At 44.1% G+C, this 18,364-nt stretch overlaps 1 protein-coding gene across 1 annotated transcript; it reads left to right on the top strand.

Annotated features, from left to right (window-relative positions):
* Nucleotides 1-4,563: 4,563 nt before the first annotated feature.
* vgll3 (vestigial-like family member 3) lies at nucleotides 4,564-7,939 on the top strand (the record flags this gene model as incomplete). Its single annotated transcript, XM_084179417.1, has 4 exons — nucleotides 4,564-4,683; nucleotides 5,390-5,762; nucleotides 7,194-7,784; nucleotides 7,902-7,939. 4 exons carry the CDS (start codon nucleotides 4,564-4,566, stop codon nucleotides 7,937-7,939), a joined length of 1,122 nt encoding a protein of 373 aa, XP_084035543.1.
* Nucleotides 7,940-18,364: the final 10,425 nt, after the last annotated feature.

An 18,364-nucleotide genomic window follows, 5' to 3' on the forward strand; every position in this document is an offset into this window, starting at 1 on the left:
AATAACAGACTGGAGGCTTTAAAAGGAGGGTGGTGCTTGAAATCATTGTTCTTTCTCTGTTAACCATGGTTACCTGCAAGGAAACACATGCCGTCATCATTGCTTTGCACAAAAAGGGCTTCACAGGCAAGGATATTGCTGCTAGTAATATTGCACCTAAATCAACCATTTATCGGATCATCAAGAACTTCAAGGAGAGAGGTTCAATTGTTGTGAAGAAGGCGTCAGAGCGCCCAAGAAAGTCCAGCAAACGCCAGGACCATCTCCTAAAGTTGATTCAGCTGCGGGATCGGGGCACCACCAGTGCAGAGCTTGCTCAGGAATGGCAGCAGGCAGGTGTGAGTGCATCTGCACGCACAGTGAGGCAAAGACTTTTAGAGGATGGCCTGGTGTCAAGAAGGGCAGCAAAGAAGCCACTTCTCTCCAGGAAAAACATCAGGGACAGAATGATTTTCTGCATAAGGTACAGGGATTGGACTGCTGAGGACTGGGGTAAAATAATTTTCTCTGATGAATCCCCTTTCCGATTGTTTGGGGACTCCGGAAAACACCTTGTCCGGAGAAGACAAGGTGAGCGCTACCATCAGTCCTGTGTCATGCCAACAGTAAAGCATCCTGAGACCATTCATGTGTGGGGTTGCTTCTCAGCCAAGGGAGTGGGCTCACTCACAATTTTGCCTAAGAACACAGCCATGAATAAAAAATGGTACCAATACATCCTCCGAGAGCAACTTCTCCCAACCATCCAAGAACAGTTTGGTGACGACCAATGCCTTTTCCAGCATGATGGAGCACCTTGCCATAAGGCAAAAGTGATAACTAAGTGGCTCGGGGAACAAAACATCGACATTTTGGGTCCATGGCCAGGAAACTCCCCAGACCTTAATCCAGGGTTCTTCAATTCCGGTCCTGGAGGGCCGAAACACCTTCGTTTTTTATCCTCTCCTTCTAATCAGGGGCTAATTCAGACCTGGAAACAGAAGTGTTTGGGCCCTCCAGGACCGGAATTGAAGAACCATGCCTTAATCCCATTGAGAACATTTTTCCTTTATTACTTTTCAACCCTGCCATCCTTTCCCTACTTGGAGTAAATTAGTGAACAACAATGCCCAGGCCTCTACTTCCGGTCTATACTTACTATCTACACCTTATGGACACAGTTAATTTTACAATAATTCTATTATATATATTTATTTATTTTTTTCCTCCTGAACTTCTTCTACTCTCAACCTCTCCGATCATTTTCATGATGTCCATCCGGTTTGCTTCTATATGCCATATCTTTCTAACTGTGCTCTTTCCCAAAAGCTCCCAACATACAACCTATATACTTATTATGGACACAGTATGCTTACATTATTAGCTATCTTTGTTATTATTTGTTGTTATTTGTTATTAGTCCCATCCTTCAACTCTATTCAATACCTCCCATCTATCTCTTAACACCATCCATATAGGATTTCTATTTGCCATATATATTTCAACCGTACTGTGATGTTTTACAAAAGTTCTGAACCTTTCTATTCTCATTGCTTCTACAGATTGTGAATTAAAAATAAACATTATTTTTATTTTAATAAACAATCCCATTTAGAACGTGTGTGTCTCCAGTCCTGTACGGCCCGTACCTGCTCCTCGCACCAAACTAGTGGTGCGTGTCCCCAGCCCGGTACGGTCCACTCCAGTGCCAGAGCAGTCCGCTCCACCGGTGCCTAGTCTAGATCCGGTCAGCTGATCCACTCCAGTGCCAGAGCAGTCCGCTCCACCGGTGCCTAGTCTAGATCCGGTCAGCTGATCCACTCCAGTGCCAGAGCAGTCCGCTCCACCGGTGCCTAGTCTAGATCCGGTCAGCTGATCCACTCCAGTGCCAGAGCAGTCCGCTCCACCGGTGCCTAGTCCAGCTCCGGTCGTCTACTCTCCCACACCAGGCTCCAGACAGGGCTTGGTGCATCACGGGAGGATTGCCGGTCCAGGCCCAGGCCTCTCCAGGGTCGGGGCATCGTGGGAGGACTGAGAGGGGAAGCATCGCGCCGGGGTCCAGACCGGACCAGGTGTGCAACGGGGAGCCAGAAAAGGAGAGGACAGTAAGGTTGACGTCACACCCGGAGCCGGAGCCGCCACCGAGGCTAAATGCCCACCCGGACCCTCCCCTAATGAGTCAGGTTTTGCGGCCAGAGTCCGCACCTTTGGGGGGGGGGGGGGGTACTGTCACGCTCTGACATAGAGATCTCTAGTTGGTTTGGTCAGGGTGTGAATATCTATGTTTATATCTAGAATGTATATTTCTATGTTGGCCGGGTGTGATTCCCAAACATAGGCAGCTGTTGATCGTTGTCTCTGATTGGGGATCATACTTAGGCAGCCATGTTGCCTACCTATGTTGTGGGATCTTGTTTCTGTCTGGCTTGTTGGATGTTTAGCCTTTTGAACTTCACATTCTGTTGGATTTTGTTATTTTGTCGGTGTTTATATAATAGACGACTATGTACGCATACCACGCTGCACCTTGGTCCAGTCCTTTATACAACGAACGTGACAAAGGGTCAACACTGCAAATATTGACTCTTTGCATAAACGTAATGTAATTGTCAATAAATGCCTTTGACACTTATGGAATGCTTGTAATTATACTTCAGTATACCATAGTAGCATCTGACAAAAATATCTCATAACACTGAAGCAGCGAACTTTGTGAAGACCAATACTTGTGTCATTCTCAAAACTTTTGACTACGACTGTATACTGAGGGTCCGAACCAGACCAGACCAGACCAGGTCAGGCAGCACCTTAATGTGCTCTGCAGGCTCACCTCTCTTCTCCTAAAAAATATCCTCATAATAACCATCAGCAGCACTTGTGTGTTGTTTACAGCCTCTCAAGCACAGCTGTCAATATTCTACAGAAACTGACACGATCCACACACCATCTACAGAGTTGGGCCTGAAATCACAGGCCAGGACCATATAATACCTTTATTCGTGTCTAAATATGGGACAGAAGCACCAGCCATGTGAGAAACACAAGGTTAGGTTTACTCAGGGCCAGAGAGGAGTGGTGTGACCCACAGAGATCTTATTATGAAGTTCTATATGTAATTATATGGTGAGAACACTCTCTGTGATCTGTAAACTATGTGATGTTACCAGCAGGTGTCAGCAGATCACTCATTGACATCTTCCACTGACAGTTCCTAACTAAGGACCAAAGACAGCTAGGGGCCCTGTTCCAAACCAAACCCTGGCCCCTTCACACAGGTTCTTATTATAAGTAATAGATCTAAAAGGTGTGGGTGTGTGGAAAAGCAATATATTTCTGATATGGAATTGGAACTGAATGCAGTCAGTGTGGTACAGTTTGTTGGTTGCACTGGTTTATTTAGTGAAGTATGAATATAGTGATATAAGTAGATACTAATGTTGACATCGGTTGTTTTTGGGGTGCGTGCTGAAAGGCCCAGTAGTCTCTGTGTTAGTGAGTCTAATAATAATGAGGAGTCTCCCAGCACAGCAACTACAGCAGCCCCAGCAGAGGAAGAGCAAACAGAGACAGGGAAAGCTATGTGTGTGTGTGTGTGTGTGTGTGTGTGTGTGTGTGTGTGTGTGTGTGTGTGTGTGTGTGTGTGTGTGTGTGTGTGTGTGTGTGTGTGTGTGTGTGTGTGTGTGTGTGTGTGTGTGATCTCAACCCAATCGAACACTGATGGGAAATTCTGGAGCGGCGCCTGAGACAGCGTTTTCCAGCACCATAAACAAAACACCAAATTATGGAATTTATCACGAAAGAATGGCGTAGCATCCCTCCAATAGAGTTCCAGACACTTGTAGAATCTATGCCAAGGCACATTGAAGCTGTTCTGGCGGCTCGTAGTGGCCCAGCGCCCTATTAAGACACTTTATGTTGGTGTTTCCTTTATTTTGGCAGTTACCTGTGTCTGCCACTTTCTCCCCTTTTTTGGTCATGTCAGAGCCTGCCAAGTTTACTGGAAAACTAGGCCAAAGTTCTACAATAATATGGAATTCCCCAAATAGACATGCCACACTCAATGGGTTAAAATTATAACATAAAATGAAACATAGTCCATGACACAATGCTGGATATTTACATTCACTTATCTGACGATGATCACAATTAGAATTCACTGATAGCCTCAAAATTCTATCTTCAAGTGGCTGCTACACTCACACCTCATACCTCTCTTCTCCGAGCCGCGGGTTTGCGCTCCGTGGGCGTGTACGCGCAGAGTCCCCCCTCATCTCCTCTCCATAGCCCATAGAGTACCGTTAAAACTTTCCTCCAATCAGCGTCGCTTCTAAGAACTTGGCCAAGTGGAGTTTGTCGGGTACCTTATGTTCGCTTTCACTCGGGTTTGGTTCGGCTCAGTAGGAGGTGTTGGTCCTATTGGCTCGGTATTGTCTTTATGCAAACAGCGCCTTTCACCGACGGCATGTCTATTGTCACCGCAATGGTTTATATGGAGGCAGCGGTGGACCTGAGGATTACATCCGTCTGAGGAGCGCTGATCCAGGCTGTCTTTCTCTTTGAGCCCCTGCCAGCTTCGTCCCAGTTATGAGTTGTCTGGATGTGATGTTTCACCAGAGTTATGGAGCTCACTACCTCCCTGCGTCTTCAGCAGCAGCGACAGCAGCCTACAAAGCGGCATACTATCACCATCATCACCAGCAACAGGTGGGTGTCCAGACTAGACGAACCAACGCACTGCTCTGAAATAGTAATGGCGTAGTATATGTTTGCTTTTTAATACTAGGCTATTTTAGTGTTCCCATAATTTGCGCTTTTACGCACGAATACAGTTCGTGAGCAATGTTTTGGCGCGTCGCAGATGTCAGTTCACAGCGAAGAGTCCTGGGTATCACAGAACTCTAAAAGTTACCAGTTGAAAAGTTGAAGCGGTCATTTCTCGTGGTGTATTTAGTTAGAGCAGGTCATGCAGAATGACTCGGACTCCTCGTTCCATCAGAAGGGTGATGTAATGAGAGCTCGTCACTGTCACTCAGGAATGTTGATGATGATGGTTCCATTTGGAACCGCCACGAGCATTTGCATTGTCGTCATACTTTCACCAGAACACACGCGGAGAAACATCCTACAACTTCTTGGATAAACTTCGGTCTGTAAAGATGATTCGTTTTTCTTAAAATAGAGGTCATAGAGAATTGAAGTAATTATACTGGCTAGTATGACTTTTAACAAGGGCATTGATGTATTTTGTTCAGTTGATGTATACACGTTGAATCATCTGGTTTGATCGTTGTGTTGCTGAATAGACAGACAGGCTGGTGCTCTCATGGCTGAATCTGTGGCATACATTTTTCGTACTTTAACCCTTTCTCTCTCTCCCTCTCCCTCTCGGTCTATTTCTGTATCTCTGTAGAAGAAGCTGGGTGTTTACAGTAGGATGCAGCAGGACAGCACAGAGCAGCAGTGTCCAGGGGGGAGACAGCAACAGCAGCGTGGGGGTGGAGGGGGGAGGCTGGCTGGGGAGAAGGGGGTCCGACAAGGCCTGGAGGGTTCTGGGCTGGGGGGCTTTGGGGGCTCTTGGGGGTCTGGGAAGGACAGCCAGCCGGCTGAGGCAGAGTACCTGAGCTCCAGGTGTGTCCTGTTCACCTATTTCCACGGCGACATCGGGGATGTGGTGGATGAGCATTTCTCCAGGGCTCTGAGCCAACCCAGCACCTTCACTGGAGAGACCAAGACCTCCAGGTGCCCCCCCATACACACCTCTGCCTCGGCTGGACTGTGGAAAGGTAGGAAAACACAGGGACACTCGTACCATTACTCATAATTTTAATGTAATCTGAAAACAGTGTTATTCAAATGGGTTCATTATCTTTTACTGTTACTTTTTATCTATAATAATAAAAATGTAATTGTGGAAAAACCTAGTGTACCTAAAAACCTTTTCCGATAGAAATTCTTCACTGGTAATTAGTGCTGAGCGATTAACCGAAATATAGGGTATTTTTTGTTTTTTAAACCAACGTTGGTTCATTTATTAGAATTCCATTTCGTTCTGTTTTTTTCTGAGCTCAATGCTCAGTTTCTTTAGAGATAAATCAGATCAAGCCCGAACTGTGAGATGTAGTTGGGGGTTGTAGTTTCCAACAGGACAATATTCTACATAGTTAGTGCAGAAAACGTGGTAATTAACTACAATGACCATAATCCAGTCTGTGTGGAGACAGAGAAGAGAGAAGAACGCGTGATCGAGAGGGTAAGAGAGCAGTTGCTTCGCGAGGTATCTCTACCTGAGAATACATTATCTAAGTCAGAGGTTCCCAAACTTTTTCACTCAGGCTCCCCTTCCAGTATTGGGGAACATCCCACCCCCCTGCGCGCCACCTCTATTTCTATGGGCACAAGTACTGTTCATGACACAAACTGTTCACACACCTCTTGTTGGCGGAGAGAACATTTTGCATGTTTAAATCTTATTTCCTGCTATTCTACACATTTTGTCATGGGGTGCAGAGAAAACTTTGCAGTTTTAAAGCTAATCTTCTTGCAATTCTATACATTTTGCCATGTCTAATGTGCATTAATGTGATATTTGAGTGACTCGAACATTACTACAAAATCTATGGGCTACAAAACTTAGCAAAAAAACTTGGGCTAGTTGATCTGGACATTTTTGACAAGTTATAAATAGCTCTCTAAGGTATGCAATGACTGACATGACAAGAGGAATACTGATTGCACCTTGTGCTTTCTACTATTACAGCTTTCAAGAGTAAGTTGAAAGCCGGACTGAGCCCCACAGTTTGGAAACCACTGATTAATAGTTGGTATTCAGCAGTCATAAAATATGCCTTATTTACTTTGAAGAACTACTAAAATTGTGATTTTGTCAGAGAGCATAGGCAGCAGCTCTATAGAGATGAGATGATGACTTGGAATTAAATAAAGTCATCAAATAACACAAATGTAATATACACAAAAACTGAAAGCTTTTATTAAAGTAAAGTAATGTGAATACATGATGATTAATAAGTGATAAGCAGTAATGGGCAGTCACTACCATCATGGTACTTTTATTAATTGTTTTATTCTGTGTTACAGCATTCAACCCACATAATGCATAGGGCATTTGAACCAACCTCAAAAAGCACTAATCGCTCAGCACTACTGGTAACCTTTAGGTTGTTTACATGAATGTCTGTGTATCATTTACTGACTATATCTATTTTCTCTTTCAGAGGGCCAGTGTAGTTCTCTGTCCTCTTCTCTGTGGGGTGGTGGTTACCAGTCCCAGACCAGCCCCTGTCTGTCCATTCACCCAGACTTCTCCCCCAGCCCTGCAGCCTTCCATGCCCCAGACATAGCTCTCTGGACAGGCCACGCTCTGCCCCAGCCCAGCCAACCTCCTCCAACCTCTCTCCCTGACCCCTGGGCCTACAGCCTCAGCCCCCAGACCTCCGCCAGCTACACACACATCCACGACGTCTACCCACACACACACCCTCACACACACATGCACCCCCGGCACACACACCCAGTATTACATTCCCTCCCGTCCCATGGCCCAGGCCTAGAACCCAGGTTCAGCACTCTGCTCCTGCCTGGTGTGAAGACTCAGAGCCCCCTAACCCACAGCCCTGTGGGACACAGCACACACAGTACTACACACAGTACCACACACATCAGCCAGAGCCCAGGGATACACAGCGATGTGAAGACAGAGGTGGAGCAGGCCAGCCCCAGCCCCCCCACCCTGACCCCCTCAGCCTGGCCCGCAGCTCTACACACACCCCTGGATATCTATGACTCAGGTAAGCCGCTGACCTGGAGCACACACACACACACGCACTCTCTCTCTCACATGTCTACGTGCATGCTACGTTGTTGTTTTATATAAAAGTTGATGTTATGCTGTTCTCTTTCTCCAGGTCTGGATCAGGACAAAGTGAAGGCTGTTTGGTTCTGAGAGAGAGGATATGATATCACAGTGACATCACCCTGTCACTGAGCTGTGATCAGCTCTAATAGAACCTCCTGGAACCACATTTTTTGTGGACTCATTCTCTAGAAGACTCTCCGCTCACTAGAAGAACTCAGAACTCCAGGGTGGTTTTAGGTTTCTCAGAAAGCCCTCTGGAGAAGTATAGACTACTCTTCAAGACTACTCTTCATGTCATAGTTGTTCCTAATTTGTACCAAAAGTATTAGCTGGCTGTTTGGGAACTAGTATACCACATGATGGTTCTGTTTAAAGAATGTAGTTTGTGGGAACACCGCTCAGCCAAGCCTCTTTCTGATCTTTTAATATAGTGCTATGTGTGTAACTAGCTGAATGTGTGTAATTGACTGAAATATATTTTGTATATAGTACTGTGATCTGAAGTGATTGTCATTTCCATAAAGTGTTTGATTGTTCCTAATTGTTTTTCACCAACCCTGTGTTGTCATGTTCCCTGGTGTTCTGTATGTGTGGAGAAATGTAATTATTGATGTGTAATAAATTGCTAAGTTCTATTGGCAAACATGGCATACATCTTTAAGAGCTGACTCAAAGTACACATAGCTAAATGTAATTTTTTGTATCAAATCTGATCATTGGACATCACCCAGCATGATTTAGGAATGATATGAAGGACAGCCTTGAAGTTTTACTCAGAACTCCATCTATACTGAACAAAAATATAAACGCAACATGCAACAATTTCAAAGATTTTACTGAGTTACAGTTCATATATGGAAATCAGTCAATTTAAATAAATTCATTAGGCCCAAATCTATGGATTTCACATGACTGGGAATACAGATATGCATCTGTTGGTCACAGGGGTGTGGATCTGAAAACCAGTCAGTATCTGGTGTGACCACCATTTGTTTCATGCAGCACGACACATCTCCTTCGCATAGAGCTAGTTGATCAGGCTGTTGATTGTGGCCTGTAGAATGTTGTCCCACTCCTCTTCAATGGCTGTGCAAAGTTGCTGGATATTGGCAGGAACTGGAACCCGTTGTCATACACGTCAATCCAGAGCATCCCAAACATGCTCAATGGGTGACATGTCTGGTGAGTATGCAGGCCATGCAAGAACTGGGACATTTTCAGCTTCCAGGAATTGTGTACAGATCCTTGCGACATGGGGCCGTGCGTTATCATGCTGAAACATGAGGTGATAGCGGTGGATGAACGCCATGACAATGGGCCTCAGGATCTCGTCATGGTATTTCTGTGCATTCAAATTGCCATTGATAAAATGCAATTGAGTTTGTTGTCTGTAGCTTATGCCTGCCCATACCATAATCCCACCGCCACCATGGGGCACTCTGTTCACAACATTGACATCAGCAAACTGCTCACACACACGATGCCATACACGTGGTCTGCTGTTGTGAGGCTAGTTCGACGTACTGCCAAATTCTCTAAAACGACTTTGGAGGTGGCTTATTGTAGAGAAATGAACATACAATTCTCTGGCAACCGCTCTGGTGGACATTCCTTCAGTCAGTATGCCAATTGCTCGCTCCCTCAAAACTTGAGATATCTGCAGCATTGTGTTGTATGACAAAACTGCACATTTTAGAGTGGCTTGTTATTGTCCCCAGCACAAAATGCACCTGTGTTATGATCATGCTGTTGAATCAGCTTCTTGATATGCCACACCTTCAGGTGGATGGATTATCTTGGCAAAGGAGAAATGCTCACTAACAGGGATGTAAACAAATGTGTGCACAACATTTGAGAGTAATAAGCTTTTGGTGCATATGGAAAATGTCTGGGATCTTATACAGTGGGGGAAAAAAGTATTTAGTCAGCCACCAATTGTGCAAGTTCTCCCACTTAAAAAGATGAGAGAGGCCTGTAATTTTCATCATAGGTACACGTCAACTATGACAGACAAATTGAGAAAAAGAAATCAAGAAAATCACATTGTAGGATTTTTAACGAATTTATTTGCAAATTATGGTGGAAAATAAGTATTTGGTCACCTACAAACAAGCAAGATTTCTGGCTCTCACAGACCTGTAACTTCTTCTTTAAGAGGCTCCTCTGTCCTCCACTCATTCCCTATATTAATGGCACCTGTTTGAACTTGTTATCAGTATAAAAGATACCTGTCCACAACCTCAAACAGTCACACTCCAAACTCCACTATGGCCAAGACCAAAGAGCTGTCAAAGGACACCAGAAACAAAATTGTAGACCTGCACCAGGCTGGGAAGACTGACTCTGCAATCGGTAAGCAGCTTGGTTTGAAGAAATCAACTGTGGGAGCAATTATTAGGAAATGGAAGACATACAAGACAACTGATAATCTCCCTCGATCTGGGGCTCCACGCAAGATCTCACCCCGTGGGGTCAAAATGATCACAAGAACGGTGAGCAAAAATCCCAGAACCACACGGGGGGACCTAGTGAATGACCTGCAGAGAGCTGGGACCAAAGTAACAAAGCCTACCATCAGTAACACACTACGCCGCCAGGGACTCAAATCCTGCAGTGCCAGACGTGTCCCCCTGCTTAAGCCAGTACATGTCCAGGCCCGTCTGAAGTTTGCTAGAGTGCATTTGGATGATCCAGAAGAGGATTGGGAGAATGTCATATGGTCAGATGAAACCAAAATATAACTTTTTGGTAAAAACTCAACTCGTCGTGTTTGGAGGACAAAGAATGCTGAGTTGCATCCAAAGAACACCATACCTACTGTGAAGCATGGGGGTGGAAACATCATGCTTTGGGGCTGTTTTTCTGCAAAGGGACCAGGACGACTGATCCGTGTAAAGGAAAGAATGAATGGGGCCATGTATCGTGAGATTTTGAGTGAAAACCTCCTTCCATCAGCAAGGGCATTGAAGATGAAATGTGGCTGGGTCTTTCAGCATGACAATGATCCCAAACACACTGCCCGGGCAACAAAGGAGTGGCTTCGTAAGAAGCATTTCATGGTCCTGGAGTGGCCTAGCCAGTCTCCAGATCTCAACCCCATAGAGAATCTTTGGAGGGAGTTGAAAGTCCGTGTTGCCCAGCGACAGCCCCAAAACATCACTGCTCTAGAGGAGATCTGCATGGAGGAATGGGCCAAAATACCAGCAACAGTGTGTGAAAACCTTGTGAAGATTTACAGAAAACGTTTGACCTGTGTCATTGCCAACAAAGGGTATATAACAAAGTATTGAGAAACTTTTGTTATTGACCAAATACTTATTTTCCACCATAATTTGCAAATAAATTCATAAAAAATCCTACAATGTGATTTTCTGGATTTTTTTTTCTCATTTTGTCTGTCATAGTTGACGTGTACCTATGATGAAAATTCCAGGCCTCTCTCATCTTTTTAAGTGGGAGAACTTGCACAATTGGTGGCTGACTAAATACTTTTTTCCCCCACTGTATTTCAGCTCATGAAACATGGGACCAACACTTTACATGTTGCATTTATATTTTTGTTCCATGTACATTAAAAAGTCTACAAAGTCCTAAGAGATTATGGAAATTAACCTACACTATCCAAGGTTTCAGTCTCATACTCAGTCCTGTATGTCTGTAACGTGGTACTAATATGAGGCTGATGGGGGGTGAATTCCTCAGACAGTTGTTGTAGATACCATGACATGTCTGTTGCCTATCTGGTACTCTACGCCAGGAATGTATTTCCTGTTTCCTGTCTGGACAGGAAGTCCACCAGTGAGAGGGGCAGACAGTACACATACACACCCACGCTGCAGTGCAGAAATGTCTTCGTGCAGACAGAGATAAACAGAATGTGGAGTATTGCCTCCTTGAGGTCGACCCTAATCTACTCCTTCACTAGGAATGTGTGGAGCGCAAGCTATGTGCTCCGGTGTGAAATCAGCATTATTTTGGAGAAGAGCAGCTTTAAATATTTCAGGGTAACTCTGGTGCCAAGACTGGTATTATTCTTATCCATGACGGACAGCTGTGTAGTGTTTGTGTATGTGTATGTTTGCATGTGTGTGTGTGTGTGTGTGTGTGTGTGTGTGTGTGTGTCTCAGGGGGTGTGTCAGTGTCTGTGAGTAAGCGATCTAACCAGGTGGTATGTGTGTGTGTGTTCTCCTAACATTCCTGTCCCACCCTGAACTTAAGGATTCAGCTACCCCCTCATCTAGGGCCCTGTGATGAGGCTTGAACATGTTGTTGTCTTTGCTGCTTACTGTGCTGACAAACAGAACAAAAACTGATGATCACGACAGTGAGTTCTTCTAGTCCCACTGCTTTAAAGGAGGAGGCCTCTCCTGGTGTAGTGAGGGGCTGCAGAGAGAGCACCAGGATTACTGCTTACTGGACATGATTAGAGAGAGAGCTAATACACCTGCCCAAGCCCCATCCTGCAACCTAAGAGGTATGTATGATGCTCAACATGCTCTGCTCACACCTACTGTAATGGTCCGGGCCTAAACCTCACGAAAACAACACTAGACACTACAGAACTCAAAGATTTTACTATCTCATCTTGGAATATACAAGGTCTGAGGTCATCTGCCTTTGGCCTAAAGAGCAGGAACCCAGACTTCATCAAATAAATTTGAAATACAGACATTATCATCCTACAAGAAACATGGTATAGAGGAGAGCTGGTAGTCCCATCCACCAAACTACCAGGTGTGAAACAGGGAAGAGACTCAGGGGGTATGCTAATTTGGTATAGAGCAGACCTATCCCACTCTATTAAATTAGTCAAAACAGGAACATTTTACATCTGGCTTGAAATTAATAAGGAAATTATCTCAACAGAGAAACATTTCCTCATGTGTGCTACCTATATCCCCCCCAATAGAATCCCCATACTTTAACAATGACAGCTTCTCCATCCTAGAGGGGGAGATCAACCATTTACAGGCCCAGGGACATGTACAAGTCTGTGGTGACCTAAATGCCAGAACTGGACAAGAACCTGACACTCTCAGCACACAGGGGGACAAACACCTACCTGGAGGTGATAGTGTTCCCTCCCAAATATGCCCCCCTAGACACAACTATGACAAAACAACCAACAAAAACGGGTCACAACTCCTGCAGCTCTGTCACACGCTGGGTTTGTACATAGTCAATGGTAGGCTTCGAGAAGACTCCTATGTTAGGTACACCTACAGCTCATCCCTTGGCAGTAGTACTGTAGACTACCTTTTCACTTACCTCAACCCTGAGTCTCTCAGAACGTTCACAGTCAGCCCACTGACACCCCTATCAGATCACAGCAAAATCACAGTCTACTTGAACAGAGCAATACTCAATCATGAGGCATCAAAGCCAAAGGAACTGCACAATATTAAGAAATGCTATAGATGGAAGGAAAGTAGTGTAGAAACCTACCAAAAAACAATTAGGCAACAACAAATTCAATCCCTTTTAGACAACTTCCTGGACCAAACATTTCACTGTAATTGTGAAGGTGTAAATTTGGCAGTAGAAAGCCTAAATTGTATATTTGACCTTTCAGCTTCCCTATCAAATAAAAAAATGTCAAGCAGACAACCTAAGAAAATTAAAAACAATGACAAATGGTTTGATGAAGAATGCAAAAAGCTAAGAAAGAAATTTAGAAACCTATCCAAATAAAACATAGAGACCTAGAAAACTTGAGCCTACGCCTTCACTATGGTGAATCACTAAAACAATACAGAAATACACTACGGAAAAAGAAGGAACAGCATGTTAGAAATCAGCTCAATATAATTGAAGAATCCATAGAATCTATCCACTTCTGGGAAAATTTAACACACTAAACAAACCACACGAAGAGTTATCTATCCAAAATGGAGATGTATGGATAAACCACTTCTCCAATCTTTTTGGCTCTATAACAAAGAACAAACAGCAAAAACATATACATGATCAATTACAAATCTTAGAATCAGCTATTAAAGACTACCAGAACCCACTGGATTCTCCAATTACATTGAATGAACTACAGGACAAAATACAAACCCTCCTACCCAAAAAGGCCTGTGGTGTTGATGGTATCCTAAATGAAATTATAAAATAAACTCTTTAACATCATCCTCAGCTCTGGCATCTTCCCCAATATTTGGAACCAAGGACTGATCACCCCAATCCACAAAAGTGGAGACAAATTTGACCCCAATAACTACCGTGGGATATGCGTCAACAGCAACCTTGGGAAAATCCTTTGCATTACCATTAACAGCAGACTCGTACATTTCCTGAGTGAAAACAAAGTACTGAGGAAATGTCAAATTGGCTTTTTACAAAATTACCATATGACAGACCACGTATTCATCCTTCACACCCTAATTAACAAACAAACAAACAAACCAAAACAAAGGCAATGTCTTCACATGCTTTGTTGATTTTAAAAGAGCTTTTGCCTCAATTTGGCATGAGGGTCTTCTATACAAATTGATGGAAAGTGGTGTTGGGGGAAAAACACACAACATTAAAAAATCCATGTACACAAACAGCAAGTGTGCAGTTAAAATTGGCAAAAAACACACACACACTTCTTTCCACAGGGCCATGGGGTGAGACAGGGATGCAGCTTGAGCCCCACTCTCTTCAACATATACAAATTGGCGAGGGCACTAGAACAGTCTGCAGCACCCGGCCTCACCCTATTAGAATCTGAAGTCAAATGTCTACTGTTTGCTGATGATCTGGTGCTTCTGTCTGCAAGCAAGGAGGGCCTACAGCAGCACCTAGATCTTCTGCACAGATTCTGTCAGACCTGGGCCCTGACAGTAAATCTCAGTAAGACAAAAATAATGGTGTTCCAAAAAAGGTCCAGTTGCTAGGACCACAAATACAAATTCCATCTAGACACCGTTGCCCTAGAGCACACAAAAAAACTATACCTACCTCGGCCTAAACATCAGCACCAATGGTAACTTCCACAAAGCTGTGAACGATCTGAGAGAGAAGAATGTGACATCCCAATTAGGATCTGGCAAGAAATACTTGAATCAGTTATAGAACCCATTGCCCTTTATGGTTGTGAGCTCTTGGGTCCGCTCACCAATCAAGAATTCACAAAATGGGACAAACACCAAATTGAGACTCTGCATGCAGAATTCTGCAAAAACATCCTCCGTGTACAACATAAAACACCAAATCATGCATGCAGAGCAGAATTAGGCCGATACCCGCTAATGATCAAAATCCAGAAAAGAGACGTTAAATTCTACAACCACCTAAAAGGAAGCGATTCCCAAACCTTCCATAACAAAGCCATCACCTACAGAGAGATTAACATAGAGAAGAGTCCCCTAAGCAAGCTGGTCCTGGGGCTCTGTTCAAAAACACAAACAGACCCCACAGAGCCCCAGGACATCAACCCAACCAAATCATGAGAAAACAAAAAGAGAACTACTTTTTTATTTAACCTTTATTTAACTAGGCAAGTCAGTTAAGAACAAATTCTTATTTACAATGACGGCCTACACCGGCCAAACCCAGACGACGCTGTGCCAATTGTGCCCCGCCCTACGGGCGGAGCACAATTGGAAAGAATATACCAAAAAACTGAGCAAACTGGAATGCTACATGGCCCTAAACAGACAGTACACAGTGGCAGAATACCTGACCACCCTGACTGACCCAAAATTTAAAAAAAGCTTTGACTGTGGACAGACTCAGTGAGCATGGCCGTGCTATTGAGAGAGGCCGCCGTAGGCAGACCTGGCTCTCAAGAGAAAACAGGCTATGTGCACACTGCCCACAAAATGAGGTGGAAACTGAGCTACACTTCCTAACCTCATGCCAAATGTATGACCATATTAGAGACACATATTTCCCTCAGATTACACAAACCCACAAAGAATTCCAAAACAAATCCAATTTTGATCAACTCCCATATCTATTGGGTGAAATACCACAGTGTGCCATCACAGCAACAAGATTTGTGACCTGTTGCCACAAGAAAAGGGAAACCAGTGAAGAACAAACACCATTGTAAATACAACCCATATTTATGTTTATGCCCTTTCCCTCCTCCCCAGCCTGCAGTAGCAGAATCAAAGCACTGGGCATTTATCTACTCATTAGCATTAGCATGTAGCCTCTGCATCAGCATCTACTGTAATGGTCTTCAATGCTAAGGGCCTGTAATCGAGGCTGTAATCGCTACCAAAGGTGCTTCAACAAAGTACTGCGTAAAGGGTCTGAATACTTATGTAAATGTAATATTTCCTTTTTTTATTTTTAATAAATGTGCAACATTTTCTAAAAACCTGTTTTTGCTTTGTCATTATGGGGTATTGTATGTAGATTGATGAGGGAAAGAAAATAAAAAAAATCAATTTTAGAATAAGGCTGTAACGTAAAAAAATGTTGAAAAAGTCAAGGGGTCTGAATACTTTCCGAATGCACTGTATGGTCCACACACACACACACACACACACACACACACACACACACACACACACACACACACACACACACACACACACACACACACACACACACACACAAACCGCTATACAGACTAAAGCAACGTAATGAGAACAGGCTGAGCTGAACCCAAAGCCAATATCCCTCACGCAACACACACTCAGATTGAAATGGTTACTGAACGGCCTCTGAACCTACCGACACAACTGGCCTTTACAACTGGGATTTATTTTCCTTGGTGAAGCACAAATATTAATTTTGACATTGAGTGGATATGCGGTCTTTCATTGCTTATTTTCTTTTCATTCACGTACCTCCTCATGGAGAACTACATGTTTTCAATCCAAGAAACTCTCAGGAGCAGAGCGAGCAGTTTGTACTCTGAACAGACAGTTAGCCTGACAATACTTGACTTGAATTATAGGTTTTCCGGTAGTAACTATTTAAAAATAATACTTTTTAGAAGAGGAGAGGACAGGAGGAGAGGAGAGGACAGGAGAGGAGACGAGAGGATGTCACACGCATCCAACAGTGGAGTCGTGATTACATTTAGTAGGTATTACTGCATGTGAAATGCCTTGAATATAGTTATTGTATTTCCTGCACATTTTGATCAAACACCCACTCACACGATCAGACACATTGATCCAATTACAATACTTGTCATTAATAAATTATGAATAATTTAACGGTTGGTCTTCCTGTTCTGGGTCTGTAGTTGGGGAACTTGTCAGATGCGGGGGTTGACAGCATTGAAACTGTGATCTCAACGCTACAGGAATGAATTCACTTCATGATAAAGATCTAATCACGCTGAATATCAAGTGTGATTGTACCAGATGTAAGGTCTTATCACTGTGATGTTCTACGGGCCATGTTCAATCAGAATCTGCAACCAGCTGCAGAGTTCGACTGAATTTGAGTCCTGCTCTAGGAGAGTAAGCTCCTACCTCTGGTTCCACTGGTGTGCTACTATGGCTGCCTGGTCCCTGAGACAAACACCAATAAGATAAACAACATTTTCTCCTCTGTTGTCATCCAGAGTTAATCAGATTGGATTCCTCCAGAACAGAACAGCTGTGTGGTCTGATTGGGTTAATGACAGTGTGATGTGGGAATGTCTGTTAAACATACAACACTCTGCATTCACACAGCCAACAATAACCCCACTACTAAACACTGTGACATTTATTGATGTGATTTTAACAGCCTGTTAAATGGTCATGGTAGATGGACAGCCAGAAATGGAGGCATACAGAATGAAGCTCACTTTCTCCTCTGAGGGTCACTCTGGTAGCTCCTCACTGATCAGAGGTGTGACTTCTCCTACCTCTAGCCAACCAGAGAAAGAAAGAAAGAAAGAAAGAAAGAAAGAAAGAAAGAAAGAAAGAAAGAAAGAAAGAAAGAAAGAAAGAAAGAAAGAAAGAAAGAAAGAAAGAAAGAAAGAAAGAAAGAAAGAAAGAAAGAAAGAAAGAAAGAAGTAGGGGGAGAGAGCAAGTAGGGGGAGAGAGAGTATAGAGGGGGGACAGAGAGAGTAGGGGGGAGAGAGAGAAGGGAAGAGAGAGAGTAGGGGTGAGAAAGAGAGAGTAGGGAGAGAGAGAGTAGGGGTAAGAAAGAGAGAGTAGGGAGAGAGAGTAGGGGAGAGAGAGAGTAGGGGGGAGAGAGAGAGTAGGGGAGACAGAGAGTAGGGGAGAGAGAGAGTAGGGGAGAGAGAGTAGGGGGAGAGAGTAGGACGGAGAGAGAGAGTAGGGGGAGAGAGAGAGTGGGGGAGAGAGACAGAGCAGGGGGAGAGAGAGAGTAGGGGGAGAGAGCGCGAGTAGGGGGAGAGAGAGGAGAGAGTGCTGATCTGTCAGAACACGACCCTTGTCCCTCCTTCACCCCTCCTTCATCCCTCGCTCCAAATTCCAGAGTAATTGAGCAGATGATTAGTCTAACAATCAGCAACACAATACCAGCTGTCTGAACCTCAACCTGCATAAATACAGACAGCGAGCCAGGCTCAGGGTCATAGGCCCTGCCTGCGCTGGTATCACC

This window comes from Coregonus lavaretus, assembly GCF_964263955.1.
Source record: "Coregonus lavaretus genome assembly, chromosome: 16".
Classification (NCBI taxonomy): Eukaryota; Metazoa; Chordata; class Actinopteri; order Salmoniformes; family Salmonidae; genus Coregonus; species Coregonus lavaretus.